Source organism: Ascaphus truei, chromosome 3 (assembly GCF_040206685.1).
Source record: "Ascaphus truei isolate aAscTru1 chromosome 3, aAscTru1.hap1, whole genome shotgun sequence".
NCBI classification, from domain to species: Eukaryota; Metazoa; Chordata; class Amphibia; order Anura; family Ascaphidae; genus Ascaphus; species Ascaphus truei.
In genome coordinates, this window is record NC_134485.1 from 373758596 (window position 1) to 373776921 (window position 18326).

Consider the following 18326-nt stretch of genomic DNA (forward strand, 5'->3'; position numbering starts at 1 on the left):
CGTAGGCGCCCTACATACGAACTTGTTGGAGAACGGTCGTATATCCCACTTCAAACCTTGTCCGAACCACTTTCAGGTCCACGAGAAGCTCGAGACTAAAAGGAACTATGGAGACGCGCCTGTAGCAAGAAAATACCCCAACGACCTAGGGAGTACAGTGTTCCAGACAACAAAGGACGACGACAAACAGGCGCCATCAATGGAAGACAAAGAATTCTTGAGGTTAATGGATAAGGAGCTCTTCAAGGACGAATTGGGCAGTTGGGTGGCCCCACTACCTTTCCGCTCGCCAAGAAGACGCCTCCCAAACAACAGAGACCATGCTATGTCTAGGCTCTCTTCGCTCCGCCGCAACCTACAAAGGAAACCGGAGACCAAGGAACACTTTGTGGCCTTCATGCAAAAAATCTTCCACAGTGGCCATGCAGAGTCGGCGCCCCCACTGAAAGAAGGCGAAGAATGCTGGTACCTCCCGTCGTTTGGCGTCTACCACCCCCAGAAACCTGGCCAAATCCGAGTGGTATTCGACTCCAGCGCCCAGCATCAGGGAGTCTCCCTAAACGATGTTCTCCTCACCGGGCCGGATCTGACAAACAGTCTTCTGGGAGTGCTGATCCGCTTCCGCAAGGAACCTATCGCCGTAACCGCAGACATTCAACAGATGTTCCACTGCTTCCTTGTGCGAGAAGACAACCGTAACTACCTAAGATTCCTGTGGTACCAAGATGACGACATAGAAAAGGAAATCACGGAGTACCGCATGAAAGTACATGTCTTCGGGAACAGCCCATCACCTGCAGTGGCAGCCTACGGCCTCAGAAGAACGGCCCAAGACGGGGAAGCAGAGTTCGGGAAAGACGCCAGGAGCTTCGTCGAAAGAGACTTCTATGTGGACGACGGATTAAAATCAGTTCCCACCGAAGATGAAGCCGTAGATCTACTCAAGAGGACACAAAAGATGTTAGCAAAGGCCAACCTAAGGTTGCACAAAATAGCTTCCAACAGTGCCACAGTGATGAAGGCGTTCCACGCAGATGATCAAGCACCAGATCTCAAGAATTTGGATCTGGGAACCGACACGCCTCCCATACAGCGGAGCCTGGGGATAAGCTGGAATCTTAAAACAGACACCTTTACGTTCCAGGTAGCCATCGAAGAAAAACCCTTCACACGTCGCGGAGTCCTGTCCACCGTTAACAGTCTCTACGACCCGCTAGGATTCGTGGCTCCTGTCACTATACAAGGGAAGTCCCTCCTCAGAGAAATGTCCTTCGAAAAACAAGAATGGGACACCCCACTACCTCCAGAAAAACGGAAAGAGTGGGAAACGTGGAAACACTCCTTGAAGGCCCTCGAGCAACTTCAAATCCCACGCCCCTATTCACCTATATCTCTCACCGCCGCACACATCAAAGAGCTTTGCGTGTTCTCAGATGCCTCCACCAAAGCTATAGCAGCGGTGGCCTACCTAAAAACCACGGACGTGGATGGAAGTTGCCACATCAGGTTCATCCTTGGCAAAGCTAAGCTGGCGCCACAACCTGACCATACTATACCCAGACTCGAGCTGTGTGGTGCAGTGCTAGCAGTAGAACTGGCGGAGCTTATCGAGAATGAGATGGACAGCAAACCAGATGCCGTCAAACTCTACACAGATAGCAAGGTGGTACTGGGATACATCTACAATAAGAAAAGGAGATTCTATGTATACGTAGCTAACCGCGTAGAAAGAATCAGGAAGTCAACCCAACCAGAACAATGGCACCACGTGCCCACAGAGCAAAATCCCGCAGATCACGCCACCAGATCAGTACCCGCATCTCAACTGCAGAATACGTCGTGGCTCACAGGACCAATGTTTCTTGCGCAGCCTGCGGAAACGCTACCAACCCCAGTTGACGATTTTGAACTCGTGGATCCCGAAAAGGATACGGAGATAAGGCCCCCACAAGTATCTGTGGTACTCACCAATGTATCGCACAAAAACGCATTCGGATCACATCGATTCCAACGCTTCTCAAAGTGGACGGCCCTTCTGCGAACAGTAGCCCATCTCGGGCATATAGCCTCCTCCTTCCGCCAGACACCAGACGGTAAAACTACCGGTTGCCACGGCTGGCACATCTGCAAAGAGCTGCGCACCGTAGAGGAAATTACAAAGGCTAAGGAAACTGTTCTGAGTCATGTTCAAAGGGAAACATATGCGGAAGAGATCAATTGCATTCGCGGAAAGAAGAGTGTTAACAAAAACAGTCCACTTTGGAAGTTGAATCCCTTCATCGACAACGACGGCCTCATGAGAGTAGGAGGCCGCCTCAATAAGTCCCAACTGAGCAGGGAGGAAAGCAACCCTCTTATCATCCCTGGCCGGCATCACATCGCCACTTTGTTGGTGCGCCACTACCACGAACAAGTCATGCATCAGGGACGACACTTCACCGAAGGCGCCATTAGGGCGGCGGGCATTTGGGTCGTTGGCATGAAAAGGTGCGTGGCCAGTAATCTCCACAAATGTGTTAGGTGCCGAATGCTGAGAGGCAAAAGCCAAGACCAAAGGATGGCGGATCTACCTGTCGACAGACTTAATACAGAACCCCCCTTTACCTATGTAGGACTTGATGTATTTGGGCCCTGGATGGTCATCTCACGTAGAACTAGGGGCGGACTAGCAAACAGCAAACGTTGGGCGGTACTCTTCACCTGCATGAGCACACGAGCTATACACATCGAGGTTATAGAATCTATGGATGCTTCAAGCTTCATAAATGCTCTCAGAAGGTTCTTTGCCGTCAGAGGACCAGTTAAACAAATACGCTCCGATTGTGGCACCAATTTCGTTGGAGCATGCAAGGAATTACAAATGGACACTAAAGACAATAGAAACAATAGTATCCAAAGATACCTGCGCGACCAAGAGTGCACGTGGACATTCAACCCCCCTCACTCCTCTCACATGGGCGGAGCATGGGAACGCATGATCGGAGTGGTTCGGCGTATCTTGGATTCTATAATGCTAAAAACCGATCTGACTCGACTCACTCACGAAGTGCTAACCACATTCATGGCCGAAATATCAGCAATAGTCAATGCTAGACCCTTGATCCCAGTGTCAACAGATCCAGAATCGCCAAGTATTCTGACACCAGCAATGCTGTTAACCCAGAAAGTAGGGAACATCTCCACACCAGTCGAAAACTTCCATTCTAAGGATATGCACAAACGACAGTGGAGACAGGTGCAGTACTTGGCCAACACATTTTGGGACCGCTGGAGACGCGAGTATCTGGTGACACTTCAAGAACGCCACAAATGGCAAACAGTAAAACCAGATATCCAAGTGGGGGATGTGGTCTTGTTGAAAGATAAACAGGTGGCAAGAAATGAATGGCCCATGGGACTTATAATAAGAACTATCCCAAGCGAAGACGAAAGGGTTCGCAAAGTGGAAGTACGAGTGGCCCAGAATGGGATCGTTAAAACCTTCCTAAGACCCATTACAGAGACTATCCTTCTAATGCCCAAATCGGACTGTGATGGGGAAAAACTGGTTACCAGTGCCGTGGACTTTTAAGAGACATTGTGGTGCGTCAAGCTAACCAAGAGCTGTGCACCCACCTGGCTTCCCTTACTGGAAGGCCTGGCCAAAGGACTTTGATGCCAGTGGTACCAGCCGGTATCACATTGCTATGGAAATATGGACCTTTGCAGTATATTGTTATGTTGTATGTATTGCACATATGTTCCACATAGCTTGCCATATAGTGGTATCTACAGATACCAGACGGGGAGTGTTATGGAACAAGAGCCACATTTCTGACTCACCCCCCTCTCTCCTTTGCAGTTTCTGCCTGTCAGATTTTATTCCCAGCTGCATGGAGTCTGCAGACACATACTGTGCCTGCGTGGCTTGCTACAATGTTGCACTCCTTGCCTGCGAGCATGACATCAGTGAGCTGCTACAGCAGTCTCTGAGATCCTCACCAGAATGGGCTAGTCTGCCCCCCCTCCTGTTTGTTCAGACATAGTCTGCCCCTAGACTTTTCCTTTGCCCACACCGCACCTCACTTCCTTTTCAACCCTGGAGACAGTGAGTAAAGAACATTTCTCTGTTTATAACCCTTGGTGAGGCCATCTCTTTTTACCGGTTTCTAACTAATAATCACCACTACACACCATCCACAAGTATCTGTACCCTGCTACCTTTTCCCAATAAAGTGGAGGAAATATTACAGGACTTGGAGTGATTTAAAAGGGAACTGTGTTAATGCTATCGGGAGCCATTCATACCAACGTGCCCTGGCTTCAGAATAATTGTTGTAATAAAAATGTAAAGTGCGTAGTGATGCACGCAATTGTTTTGATATATATTTATATTTGAATATATGTGTTTTTAGTAAGGCAGTCTTGATCGTGCGTGGGAGTGTCGTCGTGTGTGTGCGGAGGCCATATGGGCGGCCATGTGCACAGGGACTGTCGGCCGGCGACTGCGGAGGGAGAATGGCGGTTGAATGTGCGCGGCTATAGGGAGTGCGGTTGTTCCGGCGGTTAGTCCGGGCATGTGCATATGAAGGAGGCCATATGGCCGGCCATGTGCACAGGGAGTGTCGCGGTTGAATGTGCGCGGCTATAGGGAGTGCGCTTCGTCCGTTGTGCCTACAGTTCTGGCTACAGGGGAGTAAGCATGAGTGTCAGCTACAGGGGAGTAAGCATGAGTGTCAGCTACAGGGGAGTAAGCATGACAGTGTGTACACAGGGGTGACAGCATGACTGAGATGTGGGATGACAGGTCAGTGTGAGTGTGTGTGGAGTGTGTGTGTGTGTGTACATGAGTCGGAGGTACACAGGGGTGACAGCATGACTCAGGTGTGTGTGTGTGTGTGTGTGTGTGTGTGTGTGTGTGTGTGTGTGTGTGTGTGTGTGTGTGTGTGTGTGTGTGTGTGTGTGTGTGTGTGTGTGTGTGTGTGGTTCTGGGCGTGTGGTGTGACTGCAAGTGTGTGAGAGTGAAGGAGGTGATGTCACAGTGGGGCGTACCTCTTGGCCAATGAGAGTCACGGACCAATCAGATTCACCGCAGATAGCACTAACCTCACTAACCATTCGATTTTATATATTAAGATGTATATACAGTGTTCGACAAATCACCCAAAAATCTACTCGCCCAACCAAAAAATCTACTCGCCACCTAGTCCCGCCCCTAACCCCGCCCCTAACCCGCCCTAACCCGCCCCTAGTCCCGCCCCTAACCCGCCCCTAGTCCCGCCCCCAACCCGCCCCTAGTCCCGCCCCCAACCCGTCCCTAGTCCCGCCCCCAACCCCGCTTTAAAATAAAATATATAAATAAAATACATTTAATAAATTCCTAGTCCGAACAACATTCGTTTTTGACAAATGTATTTCTTACATTATACTACAATTAGTCCTTGTTACGTGTGTGTGTGTGTGTGTGTGTGTGTGTGTGTGTGTGTGTGTGTGTGTGTGTGTGTGTGTGTGTGTGTGTGTGTGTAAGTGTAAGTGTGTAAATGTCGGACCTAGAAATAAAAGCCACAGGTGAATGACTAGTTTCCTGAACCCCTTAACCAGTGTCTGGACGTCCCTGCTTCACAATATCTAAAGCAGTAATCCCGCCTGGGATTTTACCTGATCCGCAGTCCCTCAATGTCCAGGTACCTAATTCCCGCAATGTTATAAATTGGAGGGGATGTGTTCCCTACCTGTCTTCTGGGTTAGGGGGGGTTCCGATGTCTTCTGTGTGAAGCTTGAGTCAGATCTGGAAGAAAGCAGTATAAGTTATTTTGGTGTAGTATAGGACAGTTAAGATATATAGGGTAAATAAGATATACAGATACAGAGAGGGGGAGAGAGAGAGGGGGGGAGAGAGAGAGAGGGGGGAGAGAGAGAGAGGGGGAGAGAGAGAGAAAGGGGGAGAGAGAGGGGAGAGAAAGAGAGAGAGGGAGAGAAAGAGAGAGAGGGAGAGAAAGAGAGAGGGGGAGAGAAAGAGAGAGAGAGCTAGAGGGAGAGAAAGAGAGAGAGGGAGAGAGAGAGGGAGAGAGAGAGAGAGGGAGAGAGAAAGAGAGAGAGGGAGAGAAAGAGAGAGAGAAAGAGAGAGAAAGAGAGAGGGGAGAGAAAGAGAGAGGGGAGAGAAAGAGAGAGGGGGGAGAGAAAAAGAGACAGAGGGGGGAGAGAGAAAAAGAGACAGAGGAGGGAGAGAGAAAAAGAGACAGAGGAGGGAGAGAGAAAAAGAGACAGAGGAGAGAGAGAAAAAGAGACAGAGGAGAGAGAGAAAAAGAGACAGAGGAGAGAGAGAAAAAGAGACAGAGGAGATTGAGAGAGAAAGAGACAGAGGAGAGAGAAAAAGAGACAGAGGGGGGAGAGAGAAAGAGAGAGGGGAGAGAAAGAGAGAGGGGAGAGAAAGAGAGAGGGGAGAGAGAGACCAGAGATGGGGAGACCAGAGAGAGGGGAGACGGGGGAGATCAGAGAGAGGGGAGACGGGGGAAACCAGAGAGAGGGGAGACCAGAGAGGGGAGACGGGGGAGACCAGAGAGAGGGGAGACCAGAGAGAGGGGAGACCAGAGAGAGGGGAGACGGGTGAGACCAGAGAGAGGAGAGACCAGAGAGAGGGGAGACCAGAGAGAGGGGAGACCAGAGAGAGGGGAGACGGGGGAGACCAGAGAGAGGTGAGACCAGAGACGGGGGAGACCAGAGAGAGGGGAGACGGGGAGACCAGAGAGAGGGGAGACGGGGAGACCAGAGAGAGGGGAGACGGGAGAGACCAGAGAGAGGGGAGACGGGGGAGACCAGAGAGAGGGGAGACGGGGGAGACCAGAGAGAGGGGAGACGGGGAGACCAGAGAGAGGGGAGACGGGGGAGACCAGAGAGAGGGGAGACGGGGGAGACCAGAGAGAGGGGAGACGGGGGAGACCAGAGAGAGGGGAGACGGGGGAGACCAGAGAGAGGGGAGACGGGGGAGACCAGAGAGAGGGGAGATGGGGGAGACCAGAGAGAGGGGAGACGGGGGAGACCAGAGAGAGGGGAGACGGGGGAGACCAGAGAGAGAGGGGCAGGGGTGACTGACTGACCGGGGCAGGGGTGACCGACTGACCGGAGCAGGGGTGACTGACTGACCGGGGCAGGGGTGACTGACTGACTGGGGCAGGGGTGGGTGACTGACTGGGGCAGGGGTGGGTGACTGACTGGGGCAGGGGTGGGTGACTGACCGGGGCAGGGGTGGGTGACTGACCGGGGCAGGGGTGGGTGACTGATTGGGGGGGGTACCTCTGGTGTCACACATACTCCCATACATACATACACATTCTCCCATATATATACACCCACACACACCCATATACACACACACACACCCACATATACACACACTCCCACATATACACACACACACTCCCACATATACACACACACACTCCCACATATACACACACACACTCCCACATATATACACACACTCCCACATATTATATACACACACCCACACACACATATATACACCCCCCACACATATCTACACACACAAACCCATATATACACACACACACACACACACACACATATATACACACCTATATATACACACACACATACTCTCCCATATACACACACACATTCACCCATGCCCACACACACTCACTCTCTCTCTACACACCTTTTGGAAAGGCCGCGACCAGCACCACCATGCTCCCCCCCCCCCCCCCCCCCCGCCCATCTCCTGCTCCGCGGGGACATGAGGGGGCATCCCCGCTCCCGTCACCCGGTGCGCTCTCTGACGCGGGACCGGGGGGATGCGGGGGAAGCAGGGACATGAGGGGGCATCCCCGCTCCCATCACCCGGCGCACTCTCTGACGCGGGACCGGGGGAAAGCGGGGGGGGGGAAGCGGGGACATGAGGGGGCATGCCCTGCTTCCATCACCCGCCGCGCTCTCTGACACGGGACCGGGGGGAAGCGGGGGAAGCAGGGACATGAGGGGGCATCCCCGCTACCATCACCCACCGCACTCTCTGACACGGGACCGGGAGGAAGCGGGGGGGGAAGCGGGGACATGAGGGGGCATCCCTGCTCCCATCACCATTACTGCGGGCAGCAGGAGCGCCGGGGAGGGGAGGGAGGTGGGGGAAGGCACAGATAATACTTACTGTGTCCTCCATCCTCCATGGGAAAAGAATGGCTGCTCGTTGGGGGCGGGCTCATATAGAGCCTGGCCGCGCACCCACAAAGCCTGGGAGCGCGCGCCAGTCAGGTAGGGGGAGGTTTTTTTTTTTCAGCGAGCGCGAGCAGGGAAATTTCAGCGCGAGCAGGGAAAATTTAAAAAAAACAAAACACGTGTTCTGCTTGGGCCAATAGTTACTCGCCCGGGGGTTAAATCCACCCGTCCCTGGCGTGTAAATGTATAGGATTGTCGAACACTGTATATATACATATATATATATAGAGAGACGTGTGGTAACCAGGGGATCCTGATGACCAAAGAAGACAGCACACCGCAAAGATGATATCAAAAAAGTGTATTATGAAACACAGGGCCGCCAACGTTTCGGTCCCCGTAAAGGGACCTTCCTCAGGGCAGTGCACAACAGACTAATACAAGCACCCATATATACCCCTAATGACATACATAAAATCACCTGAAAACAATCATGGAAAATCTAAATTACAATCCCAGGTACACTGCCCTGAGGAAGGTCCCTTTACGAGGACCGAAACGTTGGCGGCCCTGTGTTTCATAATACACTTTTTTGATATCATCTTTGCGGTGTGCTGTCTTCTTTGGTCATCAGGATCCCCTGGTTACCACACGTCTATATGCTGCATATGGGACAAGCATCTGCCTTCTAACCAAACCGTGAGTGCAAATCTCCATACCATGACTATATATATATATATATATATATATATATATATATATATATATATATATATATATATATATATATATATATATATATATATATATGTGTGTGTGTGTATATATTATATATATAAAGATACTGTATACAAAGGAAGCAATGTCTTTAATCTATCTAGCCATGTAGAGACTATACAAGTATATACCATATGTGTAAATATGTAATGTAATTTATATATACAGTTTATATATATATACTGTATATATAAATTAAATTACATATTTACACATATGGTATATACTTGTATAGTCTCTACATGGCTAGACAGATTAAAGACATTGCTTCCTTTGTTACTCAAAAAGCTGATCATTAAATAATGTATAATAATGCATAATAATTTGTGCTAAAAACATGCATTACGGCAGAATTTTTAAAACCATAACAATGCAGTGAAGAGCCACATTGAGGGAACGTAATGGCCAAACATGTTTGGGAAAGTTTGAAAATCTATAATTATGGGTATACCATTGATCATTTGTGTTTTATGGTTATATCACAATTAATTTCTATTTCTATTTTCTATTTTGCACAGTTCAATGTTATGGCAAATCCTTACACTATTTAAAAGAAAATATATAGGTGTAATGAAGGGGTTAGGCGGGTTGGTCTTAAATAAACAACCACATAGGTTATCTGCCACTTTCTGTGTGGCCTTCTGAAAATCATTATTTATGAGTCCAAATGTATTAGGTTCTTTGTCTGAATGTATGTGAAAATGGCGGTAAAACATTTTCCTGGTAAAAAATATGAATAGTATAAAAAAAACAACTGTCCATACCCAAACTGCAAAATAGTGTTTGACTTACAGTAATTGATTTATTTAAAAAAAAAAAAAAAGTGAGACTTGGTAAACCCTTTGAATGCCAGAGGTACCGCAGCACCAGAGTGATTGGAGTGATCACGGATGACACGAACGGGCGTGGAGTCCTCCTCTCTATTCCTTTGCCAGTTACATTGCATTCAATGCTCCGTGGGAGCACAGAACATGATCTCCCCTGGAAAACGAACTGAAAGTCCTTGACGTAGCCGATCCGTCATGGGGCCCCTGGACTGCCAGACACCATAATGTGGTGGCTGCATCATGGGTCACTCAAAGGGTTAACGGTCATGCATAAGCCAGCCCTTTCAAACGGTGGAAACATTTGTTCTCTCCTTTTAGCATCTGCTGGTGGAGCTTGTTTACAATAAATAAGGTCTTGCTTTTGTCTTTTACTTAACCTCTTGAGAGCCCTAATGATGTTCACTGGATGGGCCAAGGGCCGGTATGCTGCTGAACGTTGTAGTGTGCGGTGAACGGCATCACATTTTGCTAGTTTTGTTGAGGAGGTCATGCCCACTGCTCCTGAACAGTAGAGGAAGACACTCCTCTTTCTTGTGCATCACATGGGTGACCTTTCAATCGCGTGCTGAGTAGCGATCACAAAGTCATAACTTGCCGCAAGTGCTGTGGCACTCTCGTGCGGCAGCCCTTCCAGCACTGAAAGGGTTAAATGTTGACATCATACGATTTGGCATTCAATAAAAATGTGACATCTTCATTTTGGAAAAAACTTGGTGGATTCAGCCCTCTTTATTGGTGTACACATAAAATACTTTAAATATGCTCCTCTTAGTGCAGTTTATAAAGCTGTTTTGCCTTACTTCCTTGCACTTGTAGATTGGTCATGTTAAAATGTAGGAGGAGATATAAAGGAATACAATTAATTAAAAGGAGATTCATCAAATTTTGCATATACAGTAGCTCCTCTGTTATCCTATTATAGCTCCCATTAAAAATATCTCAGCAAAGTCTGAAGTTGAGTAAATCTTCCTTGCAAATAGATGTGCCACAGTTGTAAAAACTTTTTAACAGGTTAATTCCAAAGGTCAATATTAAGTTTGCATCTAGGGCAAAAATGGGCAACATTTGTTGGGCAACTGTTCTATTGCCCCTCTCCTCCTCTCTCACTCAATTCCCCCTCCTCCTCTCTCCCTCATCCCCCCCCTCCTCTCTCACACATTTCCCCCTCTCCTCCTCTCTCTCAATTCCCTCTCCTCCTCTCTCTCAATCCCCCCCTCTTCTCTCACTCAATTCCCTCCTCCTCTCTCAATCCTCCCCCTCCTCTCTAATGCAATTCCTTCCTCCTCCTCTCTCAATCCCCTCTCCTCTCTCACTCAATCCCGCCTCCTCTCTTTCTCCACCCCCCCCCCCCCTACTCCTCTCACTCAATCTCCCACCCCCTCCAAGAATTTTACCTTGAGAGTGGGGGGAGGCCTCCAGGCGGAGGGGAGATGGTCTATAAAAAAAATCAATGTTTATTTAGTTGTTGCTTTAACTACACAAAGTTTGACAAAACGGGGAAAAAAAGACATATAAGGAAATACATTTAGACTCTTAATAATGATGATCTCCCTCTGGAAATACATAACACTTCAGTAGTAAACTTCACAATAATGCATTTGTTAAGCGTTTGACAGATGTCAAGAAAAGTCTTTGGCGGCCGAGTGACTCTCTTGCTTTGTTTCCCCTCAGGTTTTCTGGGGTCACTGCATCAACGCCTTGATCCACTCCATTATTCTCTTCTGGTTTCCACTCAAAATGCTCGAACACGGTAACCGTTTCATAATTTCAAATGTCAGCGCACAGCATTGAGTTCTTTCCAATGAGACTGAGGATTTGGGGCAAAAATAACAAGAGATACCAAGGTCACAACAGGTTGAACACAATACCAGTGATTGACTGAACATGAAGTCACTTTTTACGGAGTTACATGACTTATCAGTCACTGTGGCAGCATTGTTTTAGATTTACCCGCTTCCCCCCCTTTGTTTGACTCTTACTTTCCTAACTTTAAACTACAACTAGGGGTTGGGAAATCTCTCCTTACTATTTTTATCGTTGATCAATTTTTGTTTTCTTCTTCCACTACTTCTAAAAACAATCACACACAGAGTACATCTGGATTGCATACATTGTGGTGCATACATTGTGGTGCATACATTGTGGTGCATACATTGTGGTGCATACACCTTTTCATGAACACTACGTATTTGCCTGCAAAACTTACAATCTAATTTTTGGTGCTTTTTTGTATTCCTAGAGTGACTTTTCCAAGGTCAAAAGCTCGTGGCTTTGGGATTTGAACATGGTTTTCTCACTCTAAAGGCAGGGTCACCAGCATTAAGCCGCTGCTTTTTCCCTTTTCATTGTTTCCATTTTCTGTTATTGATTTATGGGGTTTGAAGCATGTATTTTAATTTAACAAGTATATACATGGAGAGAAAGATATGGAAGAAGAGTTGTCTCTTAGACATATAATACAAGAAATGCGGGGAGAGCTTTAGCTGCCTGGAACACAGTCAGGGTCGTAAATCAAATCCATTTAATCAGTATATTTTTATCCACATTCTTCAGTATATCTCGTGAATGCAATAATTCACTAAAAGAGTTGCTATTTATGACAAAGTACTGATGGCAAGCGAACTATAACACAGTTAGAACTGATAATCATACTGCAGCACTAACTGTGTCCTTAATAAGGTTTAGCATGAGTCATAACACAAGCAGGGACGAGTCTTGTGCTAGCCAGGGAATACGTTTGACAAAAAATATTTGACTTCATGGGAAATATTAGTATGTATTGATATCTACGAATACTGAATGTGAGGACCACACATGACCCCTCAAACACTTGTAAACATAGATGTCATGAATGGTTAAGAAGCATTGCAATATTAAACAGGTATTGGTTATAATCATATAATATTGTAGTAATATGACTGCTGCATGCTCAATATATTTGCAAATTTCAGTAAGGCTTAAGTGACTTCTCTGGTAGTTAATGGATCATGTATTGAACTTTGTATGCTATTTATAATAGGTATGTTCAGCTGCAGGAATTTTTTTTGCTTTAAAGTTGTTAGCAATGCTTCAAAGTTGTTAGCAATGCTTCATCACGGTTAGAAGGTGTGAGGTTAATAGAAAGCAAGGTGTTCATCTTTTATGAAGAGAAAGGGGCCTGGAGGAAGAAGATTTAACCAAAAGAGTGGAAGTAAATTGTCCTTAAGGCTAACGTATATAGCATCAGATAAGATCAGTAAGAGAAACAGGAAATGTTCTGGTGCAGAAGAAAGCATTTGAAAAGAGCATTGTTATTTGCAAAGGACCACAGAGTGTCACAGATTTGCCACATGAACCATCTGGTGAATGATGTAACCCCAAGAGTGCCCAGAAAAATGTGTTGCAGGCCCCTTTGGTACTGATCTGGTTAAGCACATTTGGGGACTTATTCTAATAATAAAAAGTACATTATTTCTAGTTGCACCAACTAAGTTACAAACTTAAGATATTATCCCATATTCAAGGAGAACTATATTCACCTTTCTCTTGTATTTATGTGTATGTTTTTAACATGCTCACAGTACTACGGTGTGCTATAGGCCTTTCGGGTGGGCGAGTGCTGAAAGCAGCAATGCCGCCTGATTTTTTTATAGGAGAGGAACTGTGGAGTCCTCCAAAGCTGAACCGCGCTATTGTCAGCTCAGGAATCCCCTGGTCAAATCTCACGGGTCCTGCTAGGCCAATAGGAGGCCGCAACATCATTGTTGTGGCTTCCCATTGGACAGCCATTTAAATCCCCTTTAAAACCAGGAAGTAATACAGTTAACTTCACGGTTAAGTATCTTGGGAACAGGGGCATTTCTGGAATTTAAACTAGCTCGGTTCAGGTTCGGACCCCCCGATTCCCATGCTTTAAAAAGGGGGGGGGGGTGGCTAGTTAGATGGGATTGTTACTTTAACATACAGTACACAAATAAATAGTGGATTGTTATTTTAGATTCATATAAATCTAAGTATGTTTGTGCATACTGAATAAGAAACGTGTTTTTTGCCAAGCTGAAGGTCACTCATTTCAGGCTTCTTGTAATGCATTGCTAGACATGCACGTTAAAGGTTGATACATTTCATAAACATAATGTATTAACACAGGTCACAAAGTCATATATCCTGTAATAATTTGTACTGTAAAGGAATACAAACCTTTCAGATCTGGAAATATGATAATAAGTTCACACTTCCAGTAGCCTACACTAAGCGGAACACTATTCCAAAATGGTGCAAAATTACTCTATTTGGGGCTCTAGAGAGGGAGAAATACACAGAGAATAGGGGAGAAACATGAACGCAGGAAGAGGACACAGAAAAGAGTAAGTGCAAAAAAAAATGTAAAAGTCCGGATGACAAGAAAAATATTTCTGCAACTAAAAGCCTTAGGAAAAAAAAAAAGAATGCATGTCTGAACAAAAAAAAAGAGACGTAAGACTGAAAAGTACTTTGTTAGTGGAAGTAATGTGTTTTTGGGAGTAGAATTTTAAGTGCACTTAAAGCAGCAATCCCTTTGCTTGAAGTGTGGCCAAGTGCAACAGGAAAGAAAATGCTACTTTGAGTATATGTATTAAAACGAGTGTCTTTATTAATCCATCTGCTTCTTGACACCTGGTTGATCTCCTTTTACTTGATATCCCTGGAGAAGAACATACAGAAATGGTTATTAAAACAGTACGCATGATTAACCTGTGCAACAATGGGTAACCCCAGCAAAATATTGCAGGTCTGTGTGACACTTAAGAAGCTAAATGTTCCTTAATATATTGTAATTGCAATAGAGGGAAATCTCAGCCACATAACACCTCTGCCTGTCTTTAATCCAAGATATGTTATAACAGGAGTGGCCATCTCCTGTCCTCAAGGGCCAGCAACAGGTCAGGTTTAAGGATATCCTTGCTGCAGCACTGGTGGCTGTCAGTGGATCAGTCATTGACTGACTGGACTGGAGTTGGCCACTCTTGTGTTATACAGATTTGTACATTTAGCACAGTAATATTTACGGTGAAAAGAATAATATCACCTATCATATTATTTCGAATACTTAGTGTTTCTGCTAGGGGCAAATTATAAACACGTTTCTAAATGATGCATATGTTTGTTTGTTTTTAAAGAAACAACAGAGTCCTTGTAAAATAGTTTTTAGATCAATGTTCCTCCAATATAGAAAAGTATAGAAACACATCACAATACACTACATTATTCTGCCACAATGAAAATGGATAGTTTGAAAAGAAAGGGAGGCGGAAAGGAAGAAAACGCGAAAGAAAGAAAAAGCAAGAAAGAGAATGGATGAATAAAAAGGAGCAATATAGAAAAAAATGAATTACTAAGTCAGACTATTGGTTTATGAAAATAATTAGACAATAAATAGACAAGTGACAACAAAGATAGTACTTTTTAATCACCTGAATAATGTGAATATAGCTACACCCTTCCTATTCACTGGAATCAACACATTACAAGAGTGAAAAACGCTGGTGGAGCATAGGCACTACCAACCGGATAAGTCCCTGTGTGTAGCTAATTTGCATTGGTTACCCATTGCCTCTATACACTGGCGACACACTTTATTCGAGCTCGGCTAGTCCCACGAATTCGGGTATACCCAGGTGTATTGAGGTTTGTGACTGTTTTCTGCCCGAGTGCATTGAGTTATTTTCCGGCAGGGATTGAAGCATTTTATTCCCGTTGGCTGCAATACTGCACACTACATATATATATACTGCATTACAATTCATGAATTTATGCCATCTGGTAGACACGCGAAGCATTGCAGCCTATTAAATCCTAATCATTATCATTTAACAGATCAGCCGCCCATCAGCCAGGCATGAACCCAGGCTGGGAAGGCAAATGCAACGGGGCTTGTCAGAGGTGAGGAGCGGCGCATTCCAGGTATCTGCCAGGTACATACCGGGTATTTGCTCGAATAAAGTGTGTCGGTGCAGTAAGTAATTAGCACACTCTGCTATTATTTAATGCGTTTGTATTGTACTCATTTATCCAGTCTGGTCCAATTATTTTAATGCATACCAATAAATAGTGTTTTTAACTCTTTAATTACGCAATACGTCCTGGACCATTACCACTGATTTCTTTGGCCTCCTCTACTTTTGTTTAGGTACTTCCCTTATACAGATATTGAGTGCAAGCTATAGGGACTTATCCGGTTGGTAGTGCCTATGCTCCACCGGTGTTTTCTTTCTCTCTTGTAATCAATTGCCCTGGTGCACCTGTCTGTGAATGTGACCTTGTTGGTTGAGCGGGTTCCCCAAATTCTCTTTTGCGATAGTCAACACATTAACCTCATCTAACGATGTATGTACTGTTAGGTCCGGAAATAATTGGACACTGACACAATTTTCATATTTTTGGCTCTGTACGCCACCACAATGGATTTGAAATGAAATAACCGAGATGCAATAGAAGTGCAGACTTTCAGCTTTAATTCAAGTGGTTGAACAAAAATATCGTATGAAGCGTTTAGGAATTGCAACCATTTTCAAACATAGTCCCCTTATTTCAGGGGCACTAATGTAATTGGACAAATTAACACAAACATAAATAAAATATTCATTTTTAATACTTTGTCGAGAATCCTTTGCAGGCAATGACTGCTTGAAGTCTGGAACGCATGGACATCACCAAACGCTGGGCTTCCTCCTTTGTGATGCTTTGCCAGGCCCTTACTGCAGCTGTCTTCAGTTGTTGTTTGTTTGTGGGTCTTTCTGCCTTAAGTTTTGTCTTCAGCAAATGAAATGCATGCTCGATCAGGTTGAGACCAGGTGATTGACTCGGCCATTGCAGAATATTCCACTTCTTTGCCTTAAAAAACTCCTGAGTTGCTTTCACAGTATGTTTTAGGTCATTGTCCATCTGTAAAGTGAAGCGCCGTCCAATCAACTTCGCTGAATCTGAGCAGACAATATATCCCTATACACTTCAGAATTCATCTGGCTGCTTCTGTCTTCTGTCACATCATCAATAAACACTAGTGACCCAGTGCCATTGTAAGCCATGCATGCCCATGCCATCACACTGCCTCCACCGTGTTTTGCAGATGATGTGGTATGCTTTGTATCATGAACCGTTCCAAGCCTTCTCCATACTTTTTTCTTCCCATCCTTCTGGTACAGGTTGATCTTAGTTTAATCTATCCAAAGAATGCTGTTCCAGAACTCGGCTGGCTTTTTTAGATATTGTTTGGCAAGTCTAATCTGGCCTTTCTATTCTTGATGCTTATGAATGGTTTGCACCTTGTGGTGAACCCTCTGTATTTGCTCTCGTGAAGTCTTCTCTTTATGGTAGACTTGGATAATGATATGCAACTCCTAGAGAGTGTTCTTCACTTGGCTGGATCTTGTGTTGTCTTCCGTGGACGTCCATGCCTTTTTGTGTTGCAGAGCTGACCAGTGCGTACTTTTTTTCTCAGAATATACCAAACTGTTGATTTGGCCACTCCTTATGTTCCTGCTATCTCTCTGATGGATTTTTTTTTTTTTGCAGCCTAGGGATGCCCTGTTTCACTTGCATTGAGAGCTCCTTTGACCGCATGTTGTTCACAGCAACAGCTTCCAAATGCGAATGCCACACCTGGAATCAACTCCAGACCTTTTACCTACTTAATTGATGTTGGAATAACGAAGGAATAGCCCACACCTGTCCATGAAACAGCTTTTGAGTCAATTGTCCAATTACTTTTGGTCCCTTGAAAAAGAGGGGGCTACATATTAAAGAGATGTCATTCCTAAATCCTTCCTCCAATTTGGATGTGAATACCCTCAAATTAAAGCTGATAGACTGCACTTGAAGCCCATATTCATTATTCAACTGTAACTTGAATTTATTTTGGTACACAGCCGAAATCTCAAAACTTGTATCAGTGTCCAATTATTTCCGGACCTAACTGTATATCTTTATTTATATAGCACCATTAATGTACATAGCGCTTCACAGCAGCAATACACGTGATAATCAACTTGCAACAACTACTTGGTAAACTACATTTGAATTCTGTCTCTAAATCATCCCTTGATGTGTCTCCTAATGAAATTCAACTTGTAACACCTAGCAGGACAACACCCTGTTTAGAAAAAACATCTGTTTTAATGTGCCTCACATGTGCTAATTAGGTAGTCTGGGCTGAACGTAATTCAGTCAGGTGACATTTTAGAGCTATATAACTAAAAGCACAGCAGCCTTATGCTGTCTTGCAGTCATGTTTGAAGTAGCATACTGTACAGTGCTAGAGTTTAAAAGGGATTTCAAAAGGAGTGAACAAGTGGACAACACCAACTGGCCCTGAATCCTGAATTTGATCTACACTGGAAAGGAAATTAACTGGAACTTATCTATCCCTGACTGCATATTTTAGCACTTTACTATTGCTGTGATGCCGCCTTTACTATTTATATTTGCTATGGCCACACTTCTTTTCAAATTATGCACTTATTTCTACCAGCCTCATGTCTCCAACTCTATTCATATATCTCCATCTCTCCTTTCTTCACCACTTCTTAGTTCACATGAACAACTTTCTTA

General features: G+C 45.2%; 1 protein-coding gene across 1 annotated transcript in view; it reads left to right on the top strand.

The window, feature by feature from the left end:
* Positions 1 to 18326, top strand: part of ATP8A2 (ATPase phospholipid transporting 8A2) — a 691321-nt gene that overhangs the window by 473002 nt on the left and 199993 nt on the right. Inside the window, exon 33 of the mRNA XM_075592224.1 lies at positions 11430 to 11508. Within this exon, the coding sequence (XP_075448339.1) occupies positions 11430 to 11508 (79 nt within the window). The remainder of the gene's footprint in view (positions 1 to 11429; positions 11509 to 18326) is intronic.